The 26,303-nt window shown below is 49.4% G+C and overlaps 1 protein-coding gene across 1 annotated transcript in view; it reads left to right on the top strand.

The window, feature by feature from the left end:
• The window catches only part of LOC142575075 (kinesin-like protein KIF12), a 769,060-nt gene that overhangs the window by 483,263 nt on the left and 259,494 nt on the right, over window positions 1-26,303 (top strand). The window contains exon 7 of the mRNA XM_075684038.1: window positions 12,804-13,046. Coding sequence (XP_075540153.1) covers window positions 12,804-13,046 — 243 coding nt within the window. The remainder of the gene's footprint in view (window positions 1-12,803; window positions 13,047-26,303) is intronic.

Here is a 26,303-nt window from a genome sequence, read left to right as displayed (position 1 = left end):
GTCCGCTTGCTGCGCGCGCTTCTGCCCCCATCGTTTGCCGCTGGGTGTACACGCCGCCCCCCTCCCCCCTATTCCTGCGAGTCTCCGGTTGTCAAAGCGCCGGCTCGAACTTAATTCCTTTCTTCGCTCCTCCTCCAATGCAACCCCTGTGCGGTGGCAATCAGAGAGCCAGATCGGTGGCGGCGGATCTGTATATGTGCACCGCCCGAGCCGAAATTGCCGCTGCCGTTCGCCCTGTGCGGTGGCAATCAGAGAGCCAGATCGGTGGCGGCGGATCTGTATATGTGCACCGCCCGAGCCGAAATTGCCGCTGCCGTTCGCCACTGCGAAATTATCTGCCAGTTCTTTCTGAGCCATGAGCGAGACGACCGATGGAAGTCCTCCGTCTGCTGCTGCTGCTGCTGCTGCTGCTGCTGCTAAACGAGCTGCCAGAGCAGAGGTCCAGCGCCGTCGCCGTCAGAATCCAGAGGTGCGTGCCGCCGAAGCAGAAGCTTACCTAGTGGAGTCTTTGTTAAAGGAATACGTGTGAAAAATAAAAAATAATTCTGTGATAGCGCATACATGTGTTGCTCGATTTCTTTGCCTCAATCTATCGAAAAGGTGAAACAGCTTATTTGCTGCGCTCAAATTTCGCATTAGGAAGTAACGTAATCGTCGGTAATTTTTTTCTTTTGTTTTGCTTCAATGTTTTGTGACTCCTTCCTGATTTAGCTTCCAAAAGGCGGCGGGCAGTAATATGTAAATAAAATAAAATAAATGATACATTAAATGACAAAGAAATGGTGTTCTGTATTCCTCCAATTGCACATTATTACTCTAGGGGCAACTGTCCTTTACCAACCTCAATGCTACAGCAAGTCGTTCTCCAGGCTCCAGGGGTTTCTCGAATGTGGTGCCGCCGTGTGAGGTCCCCTGCTAAAAAGCTCAATGGCTTGTCCAAGAGCTGCGGCGCCTTGCGAAAGAACTTGTAGAAAAATCCGTGGTCATTCTGATGTATCCGTTGCATCTGTAAAAAATGGTGCATTATTGCCTGGCAGCAAGACCATGCCCTGCCCACATACACGCACAGGTATCAGGAGCTGTACACTTTTCACTGACACACACGTATAGCCACTAGCCATCATTAATTTTACCCCCTGCTTTGTTTATGTGCTTGAATACAAACAGTGGTTCGGCAAAACAGGAGAGCCAGTCAACGGTATATTAATATCATGTGGCCACTGCCAAGGAACTTCCGAAATTAGTCGCACAGAATTTTAACCTGCCCCCCAGGTCACAATTTAATTACATTACACTTCATATTCTACAGTAACACTTCTGAGAGACAGAAAATATAGGAAATCGTATCTCGTCCTCAAGCTTCATATAAGACAACCAACACGTGTAAAAAGGTTCTTGAATCTATGTGCTATACTAATGGCACAAATATAACTAGCAGTCCTTAGCTTTTTGTAGGGGTGTGCTAATACCGAAAAGTAGATTTAGAATCGAATCAAATGAAAAAATAATCTGGATATCAAATAAAATATCGAATAGCAGAAAATGTATTACAAGACTTAATCCTTACAAATTTTGTGCAAGAAAAGAGAGTGCTAAACAAGCTCTGTGTAAACAGTACGGTCTACTGTTAATAATGAAGGGAGCTCCAAATTATTATTACAGATTGTCTGTTAAATAGAATCAAGCTCTTCTTCCCCTCTGAAGCTGAACAGTTAATGACCGTATGTCGTACGGCATACACGGGTTAGACAGACGGCGGTTGAAACGTCGTGAGGTGTCGTCACCACTGTTTGAATCGCACCGCTGGTACGAGTTGTTGTGGTCGTACCCGCTGGTACGATTTGTTGCGAACTCGGCGCTGACGCCCGTGGTTGCACCTGGGTCGCAAGCCCCAAGGGTAGCGTTGGCCTGGCGGCCTGGGGTACAACTGGAAGCATCCGAAGGTCCCGGCAAAACATGAGTCGACTGGTAACAACAAAACAACTTGTTTATTTTAACATCGCAAAGAGTTGGCGGTCAGGTTGACCGAAGTAGAGAGACGGGAGAGCACTTTACTCAACAGAAGAAATCGGAGCCCTCTTTTTGGCGTCCGGGGGCAGCTGTTTTTATACTCTCGCAGTTGAGGGCAAGAAGGAACCCCTCAATAGACGAGCACGTGATTGTACAATGGGCTAAGGTGACGCACACTGTCGTAGCGCCTCCGGTCGGGCACAATGGCACATACACTCACACACGCACATGAAGACACGTGGCATCGGAACATGCCTGGAAACGCCTGGAAACGCCTGGCGGGGAGCGTAGCGGCGACGCCGAACGGGCCAAAATGTCTGCCGCTTTGTTGCAATCGCGCCGGCTAAACCGCGCGTCGTAGGCGAAACGTAACAGACCGCCCCGCCGGGGGAAGGAGATCCCGATGGACAGGGGACAGCATCCGCTGTCCGGAGGGATGTCGCGCGATGATGCTCATAACAGAAGTCGGGCGTCCCTCGACGTTTCTTGAGCGCAGCGCACAGAGAAGGCCTCGTTCTCTCGTTCAGGTTCGCACAGGACACTGCAAAGTGACTTCGGGAGAGTTCACATTCTTGTTCTCGTTCCCGGCAAGCGTTAGAACTACGCTGAAACTCAACCGCTCAGTCAGCAAGCACGGCACAACCCTCACTAAGCCCTGCCAGGCTCTTTCCCCTTTTTATACCACTGCCTAGTTCTTTACAGTAGTCTAGCATCACTCAGAACGCGTCCACAAATTGGAAAATTGCACTAGAAAGCATATCATCACTTTGAAACACTAAACAAAAGCAATATGTTAAACAATCCTGCCTCAGGAAGAAAAACATCAGTAACAAACAATTTTGAGGCTGATTCCTACGTTAGGGGCTTCGACTTAAGCCATCGGCGTTACCGTTGAGACTCCCCTTTTTGTAACGCACCTCAAAGGAATATTGTTGCAAAGCGAGGCTCCAGCGCAGGAGGCGGCCATTTTTGGGAGAGATGGTCTGCAGCCATTGGAGAGGGCAGTGATCCGTCTCAATGATAAACCTCGAGCCGGCTAGATAGCATGACAATTTCTGAACGGCCCACACGAGACATGCACACTCTTTCTCGGTGGCGCTATACGCCTGCTCACGACTGGTCAGCTTACGACTAGCATACAGGACGGGGTGTTCTACTTCTCCCTTTTCCCGTTGGCACAGTACAACGCCCATGCCTCGCTCACTAGCATCGCACTGAACAACGAACCCTTTTGTATAGTCTGGCGATCGTAGCACAGGCTGGCTTGTTAGGGCACTCTTTAGGGCGCTAAAAGCTCTTTCCTTTGTCTCGTCCCAGACGACTGTTTGAGGCTCTGTCTTTCTTAGAGCATCCGTCAGGGGAGCCGCGATATCAGAGTACCTGGGGATGTACCTCTGATAGTAGCCGGCGACACCTAAGAACGACCGAATATCGGTCTTCGTGCGCGGTTGCGGAAAGTCTCGCACAGCGGCCACTTTTATTTCAGAGGGGCGGCGACGACCCTGACCAATCACGTGACCGAGGTAGACAACCTCGGCCTGTGCTAACTGGCACTTAGGAGCCTTTACTGTCAAGCCCGCTTCGCGCAGGCGGGTTAGCACTGCCCGCAAGTGTGCCATATGCTCAGACCAGGATGCGGAGAATATCGCTACGTCGTCTAGATACGGTAAAGCGAATTCTTGCTGTCCCCGCAACACTTTATCCATGAGGCTTGAAAAACAGTATGGCGCGTTCTTCAAACCAAAACTCAACACTTTAGGACGGAATGTTCCCATTGGTGAAATGAATGCCGCATACCTACTAGCCTCTTCTGTGAGTGGAACCTGTCAATAACCCCTGACAAGATCTAGGGTGGAAATAAACTGAGCGCTACTAACTTTCTCAAGGCGCTCCTCGATGTTAGGGATCGGATAAATTTGATCCTTAGTGATGGAATTAAGCCTGCGGTAGTCGACGCAAGGACGAGGTTCCTTGCCCGGTACCTCAACTAAAATCAAAGGGGAGGTATAATCACTCTCACCTGCCTCAATAACACCGAGATGTAGCATTTTCTTTACCTCAGCCTCCATAATATCGCTCTGGCGGGGTGACACCCGATACGCCTTGGATCGTACTGGCTCTGGGGAGGTAAGTTCTATATCATGAGTAAGTACAGAAGTCCTACCAGGCCTCTCAGAGAACAGACCTTGAAACTCTTGTAAGAGCTGGTGTAGTTCGGTTTTCTGCTCAGGCGACAGCGGTGCTTTACTGATAAGGTCACTAATGACTTGACCGGTGTCTTCCCTGTTCGTCACTGAGCCTAGTCCCGGAAGCTCGACCGGAAGCTCTTCAGGAACGTTTACCATCATGCACACCACTGCTTCCCTTTGTCTATAAGGTTTGAGCAGATTACAGTGGTAAACTTGCTGTGCTTTCCGCTTTCCTGGCAGACTTACCACGTAGTTAACGTCCGACAGTTTCTGAACAATTCGTGCTGGGCCCTCCCACTGCACGTCTAGTTTGTTGTTTAGCGATGTGCGCAATATCATGACCTCATCGCCCACCTCAAAACGACGGGCCCTGGCGGTCCGATCATAATAAACCTTGGCCCTCTGCTGGGCCTTTGTCATTGCTTCACCTGACAACTCCTGTGCCCTTCTTAAGCGTTCGAGGAGCTTAAGCACGTACTCCACCACGACTGGGTCGTCGCCCCTGCCTTCCCATGATTCTCGAAGCATGCGAAGCGGAGACCGAAGCGAGCGACCGTACACCAGCTCAGCTGGCGAAAACCCCGTAGCTGCATGCGGCGCGGTTCTTAATGCAAACATCACCCCAGGCAGACACAGCTCCCAGTCAGTTTGATGTTCAAAACACAAGGCTCTCAACACGCGCTTCATGACGGAGTGGAGCTTCTCAACGGAATTCGACTGTGGGTGGTACACTGAGCTGTGTAGCAGCTTTACCCCACACCTTTCGAGAAAAGTTGTCGTCAAAGCGCTAGTAAACACTGTGCCCTGATCTGATTGGATTTCTGCAGGAAAACCAACTCGCGCAAATATGGACAGTAGTGCATTGACTATCTCAACTGAGCTGAGTTCTTTAAGCGGCACTGCTTCAGGGAACTTTGTCGCTGGGCAGATCACAGTCAAAATGTGTCTGTACCCCGTGGCTGTTACCGGCAGAGGTCCCACCGTATCAATAACGAGCCGTCTAAAAGGCTCCGTAATGATAGGTACCAATCTCAACGGCGCCCTTGATTTGTCCCCTGGTTTGCCCACCCGCTGACAGGTGTCACATGACCTCACGAAGTGGTCTGCGTCCCGAAAACACCCTGGCCAATAGTACTCTTGCAAGAGACGGTCCTTAGTTTTCTTAACTCCTAGGTGTCCGGACCACGAACCCCCGTGCGTCAAGCGCAACAGATCCTGACGATAGCATTGAGGCACGATCAGCTGATCGAACTCCACTCCTCTTCGGTCTAGATACTTCCGGTACAGGACTCCACCTCTTTCCACAAAACGCGCATTTTTCCTGGCGATACCTTCCTTGACATTGCAGCGTATGTTTTCTAGGCTACCATCCTTCCTTTGCTCGGCTATCAAAGCCGACCGGCTGACTTTTAGCAACCTATCAAGTCCGTCTGACGTAGGCGCGATGAGCAAATCAGTAGATAGCTCTTCTAACTTTCCCGCATCGGGATTTTCCTCTCCAGTATCTGGTGCCTTTAACGTTACAGACTCAATTTTATTCAGTTCGGGCGTGCTCTGAATATCGGCTTGCTGCGCCTCTGACCCTTTCTCATTGTTCGATAACGTCGGCCCCGCAACTACCGCCTTTGCAGCGAGCTCCCGAACCTTCGACCTGGTTAAGGCCTGAACGCTAGCCTCACCAAACAAAAGCCCCTTCTCGCGCAGGAGGTGATCGGACCTGTTTGAAAATAGGTACGGGTACTGGGGGGGGCAGCATAGATGACACTGCGGCCTCCGTCTCAAGCGCTCCGAAAGGTCCTTCGATAAGCACTTTTGCTACCGGCAGACACACGCTATGAGCTTCCACGGCTTGCTTGATCCATGCGCACTCGCCCGTGAACATATGGGGTTCTACGTAAGACGGGTGAACTACATCCATCGTAGCTGCGGAATCGCGAAGCACTCGGCACTCTTTCCCGTTCACGAGGAGGTCTCGCATGTAAGGCTCGAGAAGCTTCATGTTCTCGTCAGTGCTGCCTAATGAAAAAAACACAACTTTTGGTGTTGTTTCCGGACACTGCGCCGAAAAGTGACCCGGCTTCTGGCACGTATAACAAACGCGCGGTCGCCTCATCTCGAACCGCTTTCTGCGTTTGGCTGCCGCCGTCTCTTTACGTTTGGTCGGACTGCTTTCACTCGCATCCTCACTACGCGTGTCCCCCTTTAATCTCATGGGCGTGAACCTCGGCCTCTCAAACTTCGAGCCAAATTCACCCTTTTGACCGTCCTTAGCTCCGCGAGCCCGACGCGTCACAAACTCCTCGGCTAGCTCAGCGGCTTTAGCCACCGTACAAACGTCTGGCCTATCCAAGACCCAGTACCGCACGTTCTCCGGTAACCGACTATAAAACTGTTCTAGCCCAAAACACTGCAGAACTTTATCGTGGTCACCAAACGCTTTCTCTTCTTTGAGCCACTCCTGCATGTTTGTCATAAGCTTGTAGGCAAACTCTGTATATGACTCATTCTTGCCTTTCTCACTTTTCCGAAACTTCCGACGGAACGCCTCCGCTGACAGCCGGTACTTTTTTAGAAGACTCGATTTCACTGTGTCGAAATCCTCTGCCTCCTCTCTATCCAAGCGAGCGACTACGTCGGCCGCCTCGCCGGGTAACAAAGTGAGCAAGCGCTGTGGCCACGTTTCCCGAGAGAACCCCTGCTTCTCGCACGTTCGCTCAAAGTTAACCAGGAACAAACCAATGTCCTCTCCAAGCTTAAACGGCCGCATCAGGTCAGTCATTTTGAACAATACGCGTTCTCCTGCACCGTGTGCCTGACTTCCATTACGAGCGCGTTCCATCTCTACCTCAAGACGCTTCATTTCCAAAGCGTGTTGACGGTCACGCTCTTGTTGCTCTCGCTCTTTCTGTTCTTTAAGTTCGCGCTCTTCTTTCTTTTTTTTGCAGTCTCCCTTTCCTCAATGGTCTCAAGGCATTCCGACAGCTCGTCATCCTCAGCTTCTAACTCAAGAATAGCCCTTAGCAGTTCTGGTTTTCTGAGTTTGTCCGAGACATTCAGACCCAACTCTCTTGCAAGCTCCAGCAATTTCGGTTTGCGCAACGACTTCCAATCCATGGCTACTCTGAATGCTGCTTTCTCTACTGCCTACTATTGTCTTGCCGCAAACTAACCCGGCAGCAACGACAACCACAATTACCAGCTCTGTTTCTAACACTAACAAAAGCCTGGCAAAGCTCAGAAGAAGAAAGTCCCGCACTCACCAAACCTCGCAGCCAAGAGTCCAGCGCAGTCGTTCCGCTGCAGGCAACCAGTCATCACACAGGGCTCGTTGCACTGCTCCCGGATCGTTGTTGAGCTGCTCAGCATACAGTCAACTGCATCTCTTTGCTGCTGGCCTCCGTTGTCGCGATCTCACCGCTGGCAGACAGTTGTTTGAATCGCACCGCTGGTACGAGTTGTTGTGGTCGTACCCGCTGGTACGATTTGTTGCGAACTCGGCGCTGACGCCCGTGGTTGCACCTGGGTCGCAAGCCCCAAGGGTAGCGTTAGCCTGGCGGCCTGGGGTACAACTGGAAGCATCCGAAGGTCCCGGCAAAGCATGAGTCGACTGGTAACAACAAAACAACTTGTTTATTTTAACATCGCAAAGAGTTGGCGGTCAGGTTGACCGAAGTAGAGAGACGGGAGAGCACTTTACTCAACAGAAGAAATCGGAGCCCTCTTTTTGGCGTCCGGGGGCAGCTGTTTTTATACTCTCGCAGTTGAGGGCAAGAAGGAACCCCTCAATAGACGAGCACGTGATTGTACAATGGGCTAAGGTGACGCACACTGTCGTAGCGGCGCCGGTCGGGCACAATGGCACATACACTCACACACGCACATGAAGACACGTGGCATCGGAACATGCCTGGAAACGCCTGGAAACGCCTGGCGGGGAGCGTAGCGGCGACGCCGAACGGGCCAAAATGTCTGCCGCTTTGTTGCAATCGCGCCGGCTAAACCGCGCGTCGTAGGCGAAACGTAACACCACGTATCCAATATACTATCTGTATGCTTCCGGCGACTAATCACCCCGATCTTCGCCTATGCTTTCGCGCTTTCCGAACTACACCCTGCTCTTGTCGTTCCCCCTGTTCGCGTACGTCAGGCTATCGTTTCGATCGGTGCTGTCAACCAGGGGTGCGATCGGAGATGGTTGTTCGGCGCGTTCGTTCGGTTACCGGCGCGCGCGATTGGCCTACTCCGCGCCGACGTCGCCAGCCGCGGGGCGCCGCCCCGTTTTTGGTGACGTCAAAATGACGACACGCTCCTGTCAATCATCCGCCCACCGAGCATTTCGTCCGAACGCGACGGGAGTTGAGAAGTTTGGAGCGATCATACGGCTTCGCATGGCGCGTCTGGTGGATTGGATTGGATCCAACAGGCGGCCTTTTCGGCTGCGGAATGGCAAGTTTGAATCCAATCCATAGTTTAATTCTAGAAAATGGCGCTTCCGTTGGAAACTTAGGTTGTTGCGCTGGCTTTTCTAGAGGAAGGAGGAACGCGTTTGAAGAAATGGCAGAAAGTGAATTCCGGCGTCGTTTTTGTTTCTCGAAACAAATAATTCGTTGGTTGTAAAGAGAAATCGACAAGATCATCGGTGCCAGCGAGCCACTGGGATGTTGTCGCTGCCTCTTGAGAAGTGCGCCACTCTTCCCGTCGTTTTTTTTTTCTTTTTCCTTCTCGCTGTGCGCGACACCACCTAGGGACGACGCAAAGAACCTAATAGTTATAAATTGCAGTAGTCACACGTACTACTATTTGAAAACGTGTTTGGGCTTGAGAAGAAAAAATACTTTTTTTTAGATAAAGATTTCATTCAATTGGAAGACGAGAAACATTTGGCTTTGTAGTATACTGTTTGCAAGCAGACGACAAACGACGGAGGTAAACTTCCGGGGAGGTCACCGCTTCCTATTGGCTGCTCACTCCGCCCCGCTGTCACAAATTTTGCATACTGCAACTTTGTGACGTTGCAGCAACTGAACAGAACGCGTATCGAACAAAATATCTCCGATCGCGCCCCAGGGGTGCGATCGGAGATGGTCGTTCGGCGCGTTCGTTCGGTTACCGGCGCGCGCGATTGGCCTACTCCGCGCCGACGTCGCCAGCCGCGGGGCGCCGCCCCGTTTTTGGTGACGTCAAAATGACGACACGCTCCTGTCAATCATCCGCCCACCGTGCATTTCGTCCGAACGCGACGGGAGTTGAGAAGTTTGGAGCGATCATACGGCTTCGCATGGCGCGTCTGGTGGATTGGATTGGATCCAACAGGCGGCCTTTTCGGCTGCGATATGGCAGGTTTTAATCCAATTCATAGTTTAATTCTAGAAAATGGCGCTTCCGTTGGAAACTTAGGTTGTTGCGCTGGCTTTTCTAGAGGAAGGAGGAGAGCGGGTGGCGGTGCGAAACGCGTTTGAAGAGATGGCAGAAAGTGAATTCCGGCGTCGTTTTTGTTTCTCGAAACAAATAATTCGTTGGTTGTACAGAGAAATCGACAAGATCATCGGTGCCAGCGAGCCACTGGGATGTTGTCGCTGCCTCTTGAAAAGTGCGCCACTCTTCCCGTCGTTTTTTTTTTCTTTTTCCTTCTCGCTGTGGGCGACACCACCTAGGGACGGCGCAAAGAACCTAATAGTTATAAATTGCAGTAGTCACACGTACTACTATTTGAAAACGTGTTTGGGCTTGAGAAGAAAAAAATACATTTCTTTAGATAAAGATTTAATTCACTTGGAAGACGAGAAACATTTGGTTTTGTAGTACACTGTTTGCAAGCAGACGACAAACGACGCAAGTAAACTTCCGGGGAGGTCACCGCTTCCTGATTGGCTGCTCTCTCCGCCCCGCTGTCACAAATTTTGCATACTGCAACTCTGTGACGTTGCAGCAACTGAACAGAACGCGTATCGAACAAAATATCTCCGATCGCTCCCCTGGACGAACCTTGCACCGACGACGCGATGCTGTTCTGCGAATTGGGCGTTCGCGCGCTGCGAGTACGATCCCCGCATTACTACTTTAACCCTTTCACTTATGCGCGCACTTAAAAACGCTGATAAGAAATTGCTGTCGTAACGAAGATAAGTCCCCATGTCCAAACACCGGCTGCTAGTTCTACCACTGTAGATCATCGAAAGGAAAGAAGTTACTCACAGCCGTAAAGTCCTTCTTTACGCAGTTGAAAGACTGGTCGGACCCACCAACGTCGCCGCAGAGGCCGCAGACGCTTTCTGCGCTGCCGCCGCCGCCTTTGCAAGAGCAGCAGCAGCAAAAGCTTCTTTCTCATGTGGTAGATTGCGGGGAGAGAACGCTGATGCCGGCGAAGCAAGCGGTTAAGCAAGAGCTCGGCAGCAACGTCGTGCGTGGTCGCGCGCAGATGTCAGCTGCAGTTGTGAGCAAGCAGACGCTATCGCGCGTGATGTTGATAATTGATGTAGCTTTTGTTGCCATAAGGATGTATAGATACGAACAGCGTGCATTTCTCAACTTAAAAGCAATGTACTAGCTCTAACATTGATAAATTAAATAAAAATGGCTAGCTATAATGAAATTAAAGATAAACTTTTCTCAAAGCCAAAGACGACCGTTTCCGCCATCGCTGGGCCGCTGGTCTGTCAGCCCTGTGCTACGCGCAGCGAAGCGCGGACGTGTGCGCGTATCGTGTGGCTGGACGCCCTTCATCACCCGCGTACGCGCACGCAGACGCGTACGCTTACGTGTACGCGTAGCGAGACGCGTATCCCGGGCTGCGTGTGGTTGGGCCTTAGTCGCGCGTGCGCCGGCAGTACGCGCACACAACTCGTATTACAAGGCAGCTTCCCTCCCACGTAATTCTTGACAATGAATGGATAATATTTACCTTTCGTATCTTTCGCTTGGTGCGGTGGCGTTGGAAGGGGCTTGGCGGTGGTATTACGAAGGAAAAATGGTTGGTACATATGCCGGATGGTGCATGCTATTGCTCATTTTGTTTCCGACGAAATGCCGACTGCAGATTCTGCTGTTTGGTACTGTCTGCCACGGCTTACCGTCTTAACTATCGAATAAACCAAGCACACACGCGAAATTCGATTTAGAAACCAGCCCGACACCGCTTGACCGGGCGACAAGACGGGAACATCCGCTCGCCTGACTGCTTGGATCCAACGCCGCCTCTGTTCTTGTTCGTAGGGTTTAGATGGAAAGACGCAGAAGGATACATCCTCCCTCATCCCGACGTAGTTGTGGCACTTGTATACGCAACAGCATCATCGGCGTCCTTTTGTTTTCCTTCGACTTTCAGGGCACGCAACGCCACTACCAGTAGCAATTTTCGTCCGCGGGAGCGGCTGCATTGTGCACGTTCTGACCACCAGGGCGGCGCTGCAGGCGTCGTGAAAATAAAGCCCCTTTACGTGAAAACTCCTCCCCATACGGGACGGCTCATACGCGATGCGTGTTCTCGCAGCTTTTTGCGTTGAAGCGATAGACAGTACTCAAGTCACTTCGCTCGCTGTTGCGGCCGCGCTTGCTCGCGCCAGCGTTTTCTGGCGAGTGTCCGCGGTTGTCGAGTTTGATGTGATCATGTTTGCCTGTGCACTATGACACCACGCTTGTTAATTTAGTTCGTAAGCGAAATGTTTCCAAGTTTATACGGTCGATAAAACTACTGCCCTTACTTCGTATAGTTGACTATAGTGTATGTTGACTACTAATTTGCTGTCGCAGTCGATATATGTTGACTACTAATTTGCTGTGGCAGTCGATGCTTCGCCTTTCGGGCGAAGCTGCGACTTTTTGTGGTCGCAATAGCCACCATGACATTTGTGAGCACCAGCGTTAGTGCGCGTTGTCAAAGTTCGTGTGTACGGACCTTGCAGTAAAAAAAGGACTATGTTACCGGACTTCAGAGCATGAGTTGCACGATGGAAAAATGCACCACTTGAACTTTTCAGTACATGACATTGCACGATAGACACATCCTACTTAACCGTTTCAAATCTACTTTTGGCTTGACAAGGCAATGCATTGGTTCTTCGATTTGATTCTGCGTACAACGTTGAAATTGACATTGCAGTGCTGTTGAGAAAACACACGCAGCACAAACAAGGTTCTATAAACCACACGAAAGCTTTGCGTCATTTACACTTCGACATGAGCGCTGGATTTGTGAACATTTTTTAGCCACCCAAACAAAGTCAGTCAAGGAGCTGAAAGCATAGACGAAGTATTTTTTTCAAATTTTAGTGTAGAAATATTCAGAAAAGCAGAAATGAATGCGGAAAAAGAGCAACTTGCCACGGGTGGAAGGCAAAACCACATGTTCCGCATTGCGGCCGCGAAATGTTGATTACTGGTGAGCTATACGATGGCAGCCGCCGCCGTCTAATTTTTACAGTATTTTTGTATGCGTACTAGATTTTAGCCTTGGGAGCTTTAGTGCGCGTTTGCCTTAAACTGTGAAGTAACATGCGGCTGCAGTGAACACTACGCAGATTAAAGCACGAAATCGACCGAATGTGATGTTACAGCTTAAACAGTCTTGCGCCTATACATCGACAGCGTTGCCATTTATTTCTGCAGGCCGCAAGAACCGTCAGGTGCGCAGCCACGAGATGAACGAGTACTCGAGTCGCAGCCACAGCATCCTGACCATCAACTTGGCTTCCGATGTACGCGACCCGGATGACCCGAACATTTTCATCCGTCGCCAGGGAAAGCTTTCGCTGGTCGACCTCGCCGGCTCCGAGAAGACCAAGAAGACGCGGAGCCGCGGAAACACGCTTGTCGAGGCGAACAACATCAACAAGTCGCTTCTTGTTCTCGGTAACATGCCAGCGGTGCTAGTTTTGCAAGAAATCTTTGCAGTTCTTGTGGACTGTTTGTGTACTGAGCTGAAATGTTCTGTTGCCAGAATTAGAGAAGCTAGTTTTTACGGGAGTGCGGTGCAAGCGCAGCTATCGCGCGCTAGAACACTTGAGCCTTGCACGCTTAGGAAGCCCGGACGGTCTGAATTGGTGCGACAAGCGAAGTCCCTGAACTGGTTACTTCATAACTAAGCTCGGCAACTAACTCATTGTCGTTGCAGTCGTGCTGGTTGCCCTTAACCTTTCAGGACCAGCGGGATTGACAAGTAAAAAGTAAATTCGGGTAATTTATGTGAAAGCACTTGTGTCATAATGGGTGTAACATTAATGGATAAGAAAGAGCAGATTTGGTGAGGGAACAAGCGCGAGTTAGACATCTTAGTTGAAATCAAGAAAAAAAATGGTGCATAGGCAGGACATGTAATGAGGAGGGAAGATAACCGATGGTCATTAAGGGTTACGGACTGGATTCCAAGGGAAGGGAAGCGTAGCAGGGGACGGCAGAAAGTTAGGTGGGCGGATGAGATTAAGAAGTTTGCAGGGACGACATGGCCACAATTAGTACATGACCGGGGTATTTGGAGAAGTATGGCAGAGGCCTTTGCCCTGCAGTGGGCGTAACCAGGCTGATAATGATGATGACTCGTGTCATAACATAATGCTACAGGACGACGACAATGTAGACGCACATGGAATCGACACAGATGCACTAATTTCATATATTGTATTTCCACACCTGTGTACTATTTTGATGAACTGCGACAACATGACTGAACAAAGAAAAAATGGCAGTCACTTCCGAAAATGCAAGTGACGTTTCTGATAAAAGGACAATGCAGCCGGAAGGAAGCTCTATTATAGTTAGCCCAGAAGGGTTTGGGCGCAGGCTAGTTGGTACGAATCATTCATTTTAAACAGCGCCAAAAAAACGAGGTCTAGAAAGAGCACAAGACCAGTGCTGTCATGTGCTCTTGTCCGTGTTTTTTTCTTTTTGGCGCTGTTTAACATGAATCATCTCTTAAATCAGTGTATGGATTAATGTAAATAGCATTCTTAGGTTACTTAAGCCTATTTGGGCTATCTATCCATCACTTTAGCCCTGCACCACGAATATCCACGGGAAAAGGGGGATAATAAAAAGGGGGAGAAGGAGGGGAACTATAGGCGCAAGCCGCTTGAAGGTACAGCGTATCCAAAAGGAAGAGCGAGAGAGGAGCCTATAGCCGATAGTCCGCGGCTCATACGTGACTTGTCTCGACGTTGCCAAAATAATGCATCGCTACATTGCTTGAATGCTAATCACATTAACGTCGACAGTCATCGTGACATCGGTGCTGCCGGGTTTATTTATTTATTCATACATTTATTGACACATAATTAAATTTCACACAGCCTACACACATTTTGTTTCGACCGATAGCCGTAACGACTTCGCTAGTGTGCAATTCTATGGCTGAATTCACTAGCGGCGTACTTCTTACGAATTTTTTTGGCGAATAACTTCTTGCGATGACTTAAAAGTGCAACTGAAGTGGTAGCGCACTTCATTTGTGGAGTCGTATGAGAGCTAGAAGGAAGAAAAGTTCGAATTAAATAACAAGAAAGGAGTACGGTCACCTGATATAGTGATTGCCCATTACGCGTCTGCAGTTTAGGCCATCGTCTCACGGTAAGTCACTATACTTGCGGACAACTTTCTGTGGCAATGAAGGGAAAGCTGCGAGCGCGTGGCTGCTGCACATGTGTTACGGCACCACCTAGTACGCCCGCGTCTGACAGTGCTTTTGGTTGCTTGGAACAGACGCTGACTTGACGCAGCTTCACGTGCGACGGTTTTGCGTTTGCCCCGGCGTGGAAGGGAAAAGCCGCAAAAAACTTGGAGGACGCTTAAGCTTCGCCTTCAAGAGTTGAACGCGATAGCATTATCGCACCCCGTTCGCACCGCCCACTCATTCGCTCGGCGTGCTCTTGAGTCACACAACGACGAAACGTGCGCCTGAGCTAGCGGAACGAACCAAAGAACCCGGTGTCTCGGAGGGAGAAACGATCTACGCGCGCAAAAGTGCCTGCCGGGATTTATCGCTCACGGCCAACGCCGCAGACACCGACGCCGACGACACCGGCTTTTCTGCGACACGAGCTCCTTAATGCTGTCGCGTTAAAACGCGGTGATCGGCACGGACAGCCGGGCCGCGACGCCTCATGAAGGCGGACGTGATCATGGGGCTGACGCCTCGATGGGATCGTCCTCTATCTCGCGTGGGAGCACCACGCAGACGCATGACTCCTCGCCAGCAGCATGGCACACATCGCAGGGGACGCTTTCCCACCAGACGCGCTACGGCGCAGCGATCACGTCAGAGGCGTCCCTAATCGGACGCTGCACCTAGGAATCGCGCTGTGAGCGGAAAGAGGAGCCGCGTCGCCTAAACACGAGCGTTCGAGTAACGCACGCTGGAAGTTGGAAGGGGAGAGAGCGAGAAAACTTATTAAACGCAAGGGTATTGGGGCATCCTCGCACCGGTCCCCGCATGGCCCCAGTGTGCTCAAATGAGACGAAGGGGACAAGTGGGCGAGTGGCGCGCCACCTGTCGGGGCAGCGCCGTACATTGCGAGGAGGAGGTCTTCTGTGTTTGCCGCAAGATGACTCTGCATGTGCGCCAAGCGCAGAAGAAATGTAGCGAAAACGTACTTCGCTACTCGTTTAACTGCGACTTCTGTAATTTACATGCTCATAATTGCCGATATACACCGCCGTATAACTTTCTACGGCACTTTTCTAAGGCAGCACCGCATTCACTAGAGGCGCTTTTGTCGCCCTTTGAACCAACGCACTCATGGCTGAGTGGTAGCGTCTCCGTCTCACACTCCGGAAACTCTGGTTCGATTCCCACCCAGCCTATCTTGCAAGTTGTTTTTTTATTTATCAATTGCCTTCAGAGATATTTCGCTCATGGCCAACGCCGAAGACACCGGCTTTTCTGCGACACTGGCTCGTTAATGCTGTCGCGTTAAAATGCAGGTCCGGAGGACGCGTGTTGGGGTGGGATAAAGTAAAAATTACAATCGTCCATAGCCTGAAGAGGCGCTTGGAGCTGGCGTCTCAACAGCGTGCTGAACACGTATACATAAGGAGCACGTGTGCTTGCTTTCCTATGCGTAAAGCATCGGAGGTCGCGTGCTGGGCTGTGGTAGTGTAAAGATTACAATCGTCCGTAGCCTGAAGGGAGCGTTTGGCGCTGGCGTCTCAACAGCGTGCAGACCACGTATACATAAGGAGCACGTGTTGCTTTCCTATGCGTAAAGTACGCAGGTGCTGGGCACCGGAGGTCGCGTGCTGGGCTGTGATAGTGTAAAGATCACGATCGTCCGTAGCCTGAAGGGAGCGTTTGGTGCTGGCGTCCCAACAGCGCGCTCACCACGTATGCAGAAGGAGCACGTGTGCTTGCTTTCCCATGCGTAATGTATGCATGTTCTGGGCACCGGAGATCGGGTGCTGGGCTGTGGTAGTGTAAAGATTACAATCGTCCATAGCCTCAAGGGAGCATTTGGCGCTGGCGTCTCAACACCGTGCTCGCCACGTATGCAGAAGGAGCACGTGTGCTTGCTTTCTGCGTAAAAATGCAGGTGCTAGGTGTAGTAGCTTCGGCGGACCGGCCGTACACGGTACCTACAACAGGAGGCCTAACAGCCTGTGCGCGAAGCGCGGCAACTGAAGAGCTGGACTGCTCGAGTCGCGGACCAGACACCGAATGATTTTATTCCAGCGAGGGGAAATGTAGCAGGCATACTTACAGCTTTTGGCGCTGAGTGGCGCCCTCGGACGTAACGATCCGAAAACGAACTGGACGCTGACACAAGATGTCACATCACCTCTCCCTTGAGAGAATAATGCACTACTCGCTCTCCTCGCAACGAAAGCAAGATTAATAATTTGCAGAAGAACATAGCAGTGTAAGCATTACAGAATGAAGATTTTCCACTGTAAGTTTTGGGCATGTTATCATTTATCATTATATTATGAATATGATTTTCTACTATTTTCAGTTATGGACATGTATCATCTACACATATTAGTTGGCTATGGCCAAATGAAAAAATAAACTTAGTGGAAAGGCTGCTGACTACATACCATGTTATTTAACTTGAAATGAGTTGACTAGAGATCATATGTGAGCACTGTAATACAAGTGCTGCTGATGACATCCTTATACAGTAGAAAATTCAGGTACATTTGGCTCAGAGACTTTTTTTTTGTAAGCAGACATCTTTGGCTTCCGTAATTTTAAAGAAAGAATGAACACAAGTTCATGAACACAACTACACTACAGTTCTGAAGAGTACCCGTCTTGGGAGGACAACGATGCGATGCATACTTGCAGGTACAGAGCACACATGATGAGAGTTCACCGAGTGCAAGAAACAGACAATGCGAACATCCGTGTGTCCCCTTGGACAGCACTGATGTGTGGCTCATTCGCTCTGAGCCTGACTCGAGGCAGCTCTGTGGTTGTCGGCGATTGAAGATTGTGCGTATAGGGCACGTTTACACTGCAAGATACTGCAGGACCTAAATAATATGTAAGATACTTTTTTGCAAAACAAGACAAATTCGTATGACGGTCAGTACCGTAGTGATAATGTGCGTACTGCACGTTTACGCTGCAAGAAATGTAAGGTACAAGAGATGTGAGGTATCCTTTCTGTTAGCATAGAAAGGACTCAACAGTTTTTTGAAGGTGTTCCTTCCACTAGGATCCACTGTTTAAGCTTCAAGTGACATGCAGTATAGCAGTAAACGCAGAGTAACCTGGAGACGTGCGCATTGCACCTCTGTCCTGCCAGAAATCGCCCCTTTTGAAGGATACAACCTGTGTACTATTTACTTAAGGAACATGAAGGGAAAGACATTTTTGGCGTAAGAGCCGCATTCGCATGGGAGGGTTGAAACCTTTCTAGACAATAAACCAAGGCAGAAAGCTACTTGGAAACATTATCCTTAAACCGCACTAGAGGTTGTCTATGACGTGTAGATCTACGGAGGACTGGTTCTGGTTGTAGAGTACGATTAGAGGAATGGTTACTCGTAGAGGAACTGCAATGTGTGTCAGTGTCCTGAGTGCCTTCAGGAGCTGTGTCTTGGGAGGGAGTGTCGGAAGGAAGCTCATGAGCTTCTGCATGAGGTGAGACCGGTCGTGGGGGTGAAACTCGAGGTTGTAATGTGGATGCAGCAGGAAAACCGGTACGAGTAGGAACTGGAAGAAAACGTGGAAAACTATCATCAAGGGATGAGTTGTCATTGAAATGACTCCTTTCATCTAAGGTTTCAAGATAAACCTGTTCTACCTGGTATTTCACCAGTTTAGAAGCATTCCAGCGCTTGCCATTTTCAAGCTGGAAAATACTTCGACCTACTTTACGATCAATCTTGAATGGACCAAAGTATTTAGGACCAAATTTTCGTGAGGTACCTACTCTGACAAGATCTCCTGGTTGAAACTGAGGGAATTTTATGCGCGACGACTGTCTACATACTTTTTGGTATTTTCCTGTTTTGGCGTACTCTACGCTTCACTTCCTGATGCAACTTCGGAGAAGCAAATTCTGGATGCATTGGAGGCATGTTTACAACGTCGAGTCCTCGGCTGACAACTATGGAACAGCATAGCTGGAGACACACCGGGAGTCATGTGCCTAGTAAACCTGTAAATTGCCAAGTATTCTAAGACTGCAAATCCGAGGTCTGTTTGTTCCAGAGTAGCAATCTGTATGAACTCTTTGAGGACCCGGTTAAATCTTTCTACCTGACCACTGGCCTGTGGGTAGTAAAGAGAAGACAAGAAATGCTTAATGCCTCTCTCTTTCAGGAAGTTCTGAAATTCTCCAGAAACAAACTGTGGTCCATTGTCGGACAATATAGCATGAGAAAATCCTTCTCTACTGAATATGGAAATAAGACTGCGCATGGTGACTTCGGATGGGACAGAAGGCATAAATACAACTTCAGGCCACTTGGAATGATAGTCAACAGTGACTAAAGCAATACGTGCATACTCTGCAGCACTATCAAGAGGGCCTGTTGTGTATATGGCTAATTTTTTCCGTGGTTTTAACGGCCATTCGACAGGTTTTAATGGAGCAAAAGATGGTTTGGCAGATTTATCTGCTCGTTGATACACAAAGCAGTTTCCCACAAGATCCTCAACTTGTCTATCCATGTGAGGCCACCAGTAGGTGCCTCTCAGTCTGAGCTTTGTTTTAGTGATGCATAAATGACCTTCATGAGCAATAGACAGGAGTTTCTGACGCAAGGACGCAGGACGAACGATACGTTCACCTCGGAGAAGCAGATTATCCACGTAGGACAATTCGGGCAGTACAGCAGCATATGCCTGTAATTCTGGCGAAAGATCCGCCGCCTTTTTCCATCTTTTTACTATTTTTTCTTTTAGTGCTTGGCAAACTGAATCTGCTTGTGTAGCTGCTTGGAACTCTTCCTTTGTAATACAAGATGAAACCAAAGACACTATTTCCTCATCCAGTGCTGGTTGAGATTCGGGAGGGACAGGTAAGCGCGACAATGCATCCACAATGACATTTTGGTCACCTTTACAGTACTCGATGGTAAAATTGTAATATAGTAATCTTGTACTCCAGCTTGAAATTCTTAACGGACGCTGTCCACAACCCTTTGAAGACAGTAATGGGACTAAAGCTTGGTGATCAGTTCGTAGTGTGAACTGTCGACCCCACAAGTAAACATGCCAGTGTTCAAACGCAAACAGACATGCCAATGCTTCCCGTTCGCTTATGGAGTACCGTCGTTCTCAGGAAGATAGCGTACGAGAAGCGAAAGGTACTGTAAATAGCTCATTTCCGCATTTTTGCTGTAGGACGGCTTCTGTGCCAACGTCACAAGCATCAACCGCCGCACCAATAGGAAGATGCGGTTGAAACATGCGTACCACCGGGCGTGATGCAAGTACGGCTCTAATTGTCTGAAAGCTGTATTCAGTATCCCGATCCCCGACAAAGGTTTGTCCTTGCCTAAGGAGATGCCTTAACGGTTCCACTACGTCGGCATACTGCGGGATAAATTTAGCGTAATTTTCCGTGAGGTCCAGAAATGGATGTAGAGCCTCCTTGTCCTTAGGCTGTGGTGCCTCCACGATTGCCTGGTGTTGCTGTCCATAGACGAAATGGCGTTTGCTAAAACTTTATGTCCTAGGAAAGTTAATTCTGGGACACTGCCTACGCACTTGTGGTTAAGCTACATGTCTGCATTACTTATTCTGGACTGGACGGTTTGCAGATTTCTGTCGTGGTCACATTGAGTGTGACCCCATACAACATCATCAAGGTGCACAAGGTGCCTGGACAGCCTTTTAAAACAGATGACATTATCTGTTGAAAACCGGAAGACGCGGATGCCAATCCCAAATACACGCTTAAAGCAAAAGAGACCGTCATGAGTGATGAATGTTGTAAGCTCGCGGCTTTTCTCGCACAATAAAACCTGATGAGCTGACTGCAAGTCCAACTTAGTGAAGACAGTACCATCAGCGAGTCGATGCTACAGTTCGTCAGCCCTCGGCAGTGGAAAGGCTTCGATGACGATAGCCTTGTTGGATTCTCTAAGATCGACGCAAAGTCGAGTGAAATTGTCTTCTTTCCGAACCACGACGAGCAGAAAAATCCACTCGGACGCTGAGACTCGTTCGATTATATCAAATGATTCCCGCCGTTTCAGTTCGGCGGAGACTTGCTCACGGAGAACCAAGGGTAGAGGTCGCAGTTTCGCTGAGACTGGCTACCCTGAAGCTCGAAGACGAACGTCGTGGATGAAGCCCTTTATAAGTCCCAATTGGCTTGAGAACAGATGGGTGAACTCCGATGGACCGTTGTCCGTTAGAGGCGAAAGCTCAACGCTGGGGTCAGCTGGAATTCCTGATACTTGACATGTGAGCGAAAACCCTTGAATGTCAATGTCCAAAGCTTGAATGGCGTCTAAGCTCAGAAGAGAAGTGCCTTGGTTCGTGACGTGAAATGTCACTACTGCAGCCTTGTTGCGGTACTTGACGAGCACGGAGAAATGTCCTGAATGCAAAATTTGTTGCTGCTAATAATTCTTGAGTCGAAGACTCGAAGGAGATAAGGAAAAACCCTTGGAGTGTTCTTCGTACAGGGAGCTGTTCATCAACGACACCGTAGCTCCTGTATCCACGTGCAACTTTAGTGTAGTATTCGCAATGAGGACTCCGGCGTAAATTATTGCCGGACGGCACTGCGGTGCTTGAACTGTAAGCGCAGTCGGGACTGTAGGGGGTGATTCTGTCTCGGCGGTAGCGGAAACAAGCTGAGCTCGCGTAGGGGACCGACGATGCGTTCGGTTTCTCGAACAGCAAACTGTAGCGTAATGTCCCACTTTTTCGCACGCACGGCAACTAACGTGCTTGGCCGGACAGCCTGGACTGGATGCGAGGTGGTGAGGTGAACCACATCGGTAGCAATGAAATGCAATGCCTCGACTGGCTTCGCAGAGTTCAGGCTGGGCGCCATGTTGGCCGGCCTCCCCAGGTCGCGACTTTCCGCCGTGCCGTTCAGCGCCATATTGAACCCGCCGGAGCGAAGGAGAAGGGTGGCGTGGACCGCTATCTTGCGCACTCGGGCGAGGAAGCTGTGGTTGGCGACGCCATCTTGGCGTTGCGTCGAGACGCGATGGACAGACGAGTTGTTGAAAACTTGGAGTTCTTTGTCAACTTGTACTACGCTTCGTCCGATTTCTTCGGCTTTCTTGAGCGTGAGGCACGATCCTTCATAGAGCAACCTTTCTCGTACTCTTGCTGACACGACGCCTTGAAAGATTTTGTCGCGAAGAGACAAATCGTCGTGCCAAGCGCCGAACGCACAAGCAGGCGCTAGCCTTTGTAAGGCGGTGACGCAGTTCTGAAAGGTTTCCCCGAATTGTTGCTTTATCTCCCTGAAGACAATACGGTGCACCAGAAAATGGTGCTTTCTTCGTAATGCTTGTCGAAGATGAGAAGAACGTGTTCGAACGTTGAAGATGTCAGGTCCGTTTCCGACGCGAGGTCGTAGTAGAGACGCTGCCCCTCAAAGCCTAAGTTACTTTGTAAAATGGCTTTCTTCCTGTCGTCTTGTAGTGCCTCGCCTACGGTCGCCTGGAGAAACGCGCAAGAAGAACGTTTACACGTGCGCCACGGCACCGCAGGAGTACCGGGTAGGGCAAGGAAAGGCGGCATGGGAGGTGCGAACCCCAAGCTGGGCACCGAGAGCAAAGGCCGCGCAGTTGAAGTGGAAGAAGCGTCTTGCATGCCGGAAACAGTAGAGGCGCAAAACTAGGACGTAGGCAAGTCGCAAGGGGCAATCAGGAGGAACGGTTTGCCTCGTCGCCAGTTTGTAGTATCTTCGATGGGGCGGCAGGGCACGGGAGCTGCGACAGGAGGCCTAACGACCGTGGCGCGGAGCTCCACAAATGAAGAGCCGGACTGCTCGAGTCGGGGGACCAGACAAAGAATGACTATTTCAGCGAGGGGAAACGCAGCAGGTACACTTACAGCGTTTGGCGCTGAGTGACCCCGTCGGACCTAACTATTCGAAACCGAAACTGGAAACCGACACAGGATATCACACTGGGCTCAGGAGATCGCGTGATGACCTGTGATAGATTACAATCCTCGATAGCCTGAAGGGAGCGCTTGGTGCTGGCATCTGAACAGCGTGCTGGATACATATACAGAAGGAGCACGTGTGCTTGATTTCCCATGCGTAACGTTTCCTATACGTCATAATCCATGGATTACTCGTGAAATCATTCATCTCAAACGTAGAATAAAGCGCAAACGCAAGTATAAGCTAGCTCAGAGTACAGAATTCCGCTCGTTAAGGGGTGATTTACTCATCAAACTACGTAACGCCCGTGACAAATTTCATAATCAGACTATGATTACATTCTTAAAAAAACTCCACGGACAAGTTTTGGCGTTTCCTGTCCGACTCTAATCGAAGTGTTCAGCAGCTAAGAATAAACAACAGCGTAAATTTTAATCTTAGTGATATCGTGAATGAATTAAATGACACATTTTATAAAGCATTCACTAGACCTGCAGTTCTCAGCGCCCATGATAAATCATATACGCCATCTGCATCTCAATAAATTCCTGACGGTTCAATTATTCGCGAAGCAATTCTTTCTACGTTGCTTGATATTGACGTAAAAAATCGCCTGGAGCTGACGGTTTGCCTAACAACTTTTCTCGACTCTACTCCGAACTAACTTGTGAATTCTTATACATTATTTTTAATGCATCCGTTAAACAGAGCTTAGTACCAAAACTCTGGCTCACGGCCTGTCTTTCACTGCCCCCCCCCTCCATGGCGTTGAGGCGCTCGGGGAGGCCGATCATAATGAGATTAAAAAGCTGCGGCGAGATGACCGAGCCTTGCGGAGTGCCGACGCTGCCCATGTTCCTGTCTTCGGATGTGAGCTTGCCCAGCGTTAAGGAGACTTTCCTGTTTGTGAGGAAATGATGAACATAGCTGTACGCTCAGTTTCCTAGATTGAGTGCGGCAGTGCTGCGTAGTATGCCTGCGTGAGCTGTGTTGTCGAAGGCTTCCTTGAGGTCTAATCCTAGAATAACCCTGGTAACTCTTGTCTTGTTGTCGGGTACCTGGTGTTTGATTTGCAACATTGCATCCTGCGTGGAGAGATGAGCTGGAAACCGGAGCTTGGTGTCCGGACACGCTTCATCATCATCATCATCATCATCATCATCATCATCATGGTTACGCCCACTGCAGGGCAAAGGCCTCTCCCATACTTCTCCAACAACCCCGGTCATGTACTAATTGTGGCCATGCCATGCCTGCAAACTTCTTAATCTCATCCGCCCAGCTAACTTTCTGCCGCCCCCTGCTACGCTTCCCTTCCCTTGGGATCCAGTCCGTAACCCTTAATGACCATCGGTTATCTTCCCTCCTCATTACATGTCCTGCCCATGCCCATTTCTTTTTCTTGATTTCAACTAAGATGTCATTAACTCGCGTTTGTTCTCTCACCCAATCCGCTCTTTTCTTATCCCTTAACGTTACACCTATCATTCTTCTTTCCATAGCTCGTTGCGTCGTCCTCAATTTGAGTAAAACCCTTTTCGTAAGCCTCCAGGTTTCTGCCCCGTAGGTGAGTACTGGTAAGACACAGCTATTATATACTTTTCTCTTGAGGGATAATGGCAACCTGCTGTTCATGATCTGAGAATGCCTGCCAAACGCACCCCAGCCCATTCTTATTCTTCTGATTATTTCCGTCTCATGATCCGGATCCGCCGTCACTACCTGCTCTAAGTAGATGTATCCCCTTACGACTTCCAGTGCCTCGCTGCCTATTGTAAATTGCTGTTCTCTTCCGAGACTGTTAAGCATTACTTTAGTTTTCTGCAGATTAATTTTTAGACCCACTCTTCTGCTTTGCCTCTCCAGGTCAGTGAGCATGCATTGCAATTGGTCGCCTGAGTTACTAAGCAAAGCAATATCATCAGCGAATCGCAAGTTACTAAGGTATTCTCCATTAACTTTTATCCCCAATTCTTCCCAATCCAGGTCTCTGAATACCTCCTGTAAACACGCTGTGAATAGGATTGGAGATATCGTATCTCCCTGCCTGACGCCTTTCTTTATTGGGATTTTGTTGCTTGCTTTATGGAGGACTACGGTGGCTGTGGAGCCGCTATAGATATCTTTCAGTATTTTTACATACGGCTCGTCTACACCCTGATTCCGTAATGCCTCTATGACTGCTGAGGTTTCGACAGAATCAAACGCTTTCTCGTAATCAATGAAAGCTATATATAAGGGTTGGTTATATTCCGCACATTTCTCTATCACCTGATTGATAGTGTGAATATGATCTATTGTTGAGTAGCCTTTACGGAATCCTGCCTGGTCCTTTGCTTGACAGAAGTCTAAGGTGTTCCTGATTCTATTTGCGATTACCTTAGTAAATAGTTTGTAGGCAACGGACAGTAAGCTGATCGGTCTATAATTTTTCAAGTCTTTGGCGTCCCCTTTCTTATGGATTAGGATTATGTTAGCGTTCTTCCAAGATTCCGGTACGCTCGAGGTCATGAGGCATTGCGTATACAGGGTTGCCAGTTTCTCTAGAACAATCTTTCTACCATCCTTAAACAAATCTGTTGTTACCTGATCCTCCCCAGCTGCCTTCCCCCTTTGCATATCTCCCAAGGCTTTCTTTACTTCTTCCGGCGTTACCTTTGGGATTTCGAATTCCTCTGGACTAATTTCTCTTCCATTATCGTCGAGGGTGCCACTCGTACTGTATAAATCCCTATAGAAATCCTCAGCCACTTGAACTATCTCATCGATATTAGTAATGATATTCTAATGATATGCTAATGATATGCTAATGATATGCTAGTAATGATATGGACACGCTTCGACGTCGTCCAAGTGTGCGTTGATCCGGGTGAGGAAGGCGTGCTCCATCAACTTGCCGAAGCACGACGTAATATATATTGGTCAAAGGTTGGCGAGATATGGGGGTTTTCCTGGTTTGGGGATGAACACCATTTTTTCTCTCTTTTCCACGGGTCGGGGATGGATCCTCGGGTCCAGCAATAGTTAATGTAATTGGTCAGTTCGGAGGGGTCTCGTTGTCCAAGTTACGCCGTCCGGTCCTGGGGCCGACTTGCTGTTGAGCTTTTGCAAAGCGGCCCAGATTTCCGCCTCGCCAAATTCTGTCCAGATAGAAGTGTATTCCCCGTGTTGAATAGTCAGGTTCTGCGGGGCGTATCTGTGGTAGAGGTCGGAAGGGATTTCTTCCTCGTCCTTGACGTGTGTGTGCATTATCTTGTGCATGGTTTCCCTATGTATTGCCTTGGTCTTGGTCGGGTCTAGCAGGTGTCGGAGCAGGCGCCATGTGTGACCGGTGCCAATCCGCCCATCCATCGCGTTGCAAATCTCATCCCATTGCTGTTTACTAAGAGTTCTGCAGTGTTCTTCTATTTGTTTGTTGAGTAACGCTATGCGTTTCCTCAACTTCCCTACTGTCTTTGTTTCTGCCACCTGGCCTGAAGCGATCGTTCGGGCTCCCACATGTGTACCAGGCGGGTATCGATCTTCTCGACGGAAAGTTCTGGCGTCATGGTCTTTGTTATTTCATTGACGTCAGCATTAACAGTCT

This window comes from Dermacentor variabilis, chromosome 3 (genome assembly GCF_050947875.1).
Source record: "Dermacentor variabilis isolate Ectoservices chromosome 3, ASM5094787v1, whole genome shotgun sequence".
Classification (NCBI taxonomy): Eukaryota; Metazoa; Arthropoda; class Arachnida; order Ixodida; family Ixodidae; genus Dermacentor; species Dermacentor variabilis.
The sequence above is the reverse complement of the archived record's forward strand: the minus strand, read 5'-3'. Positions and strand labels throughout refer to the sequence as shown.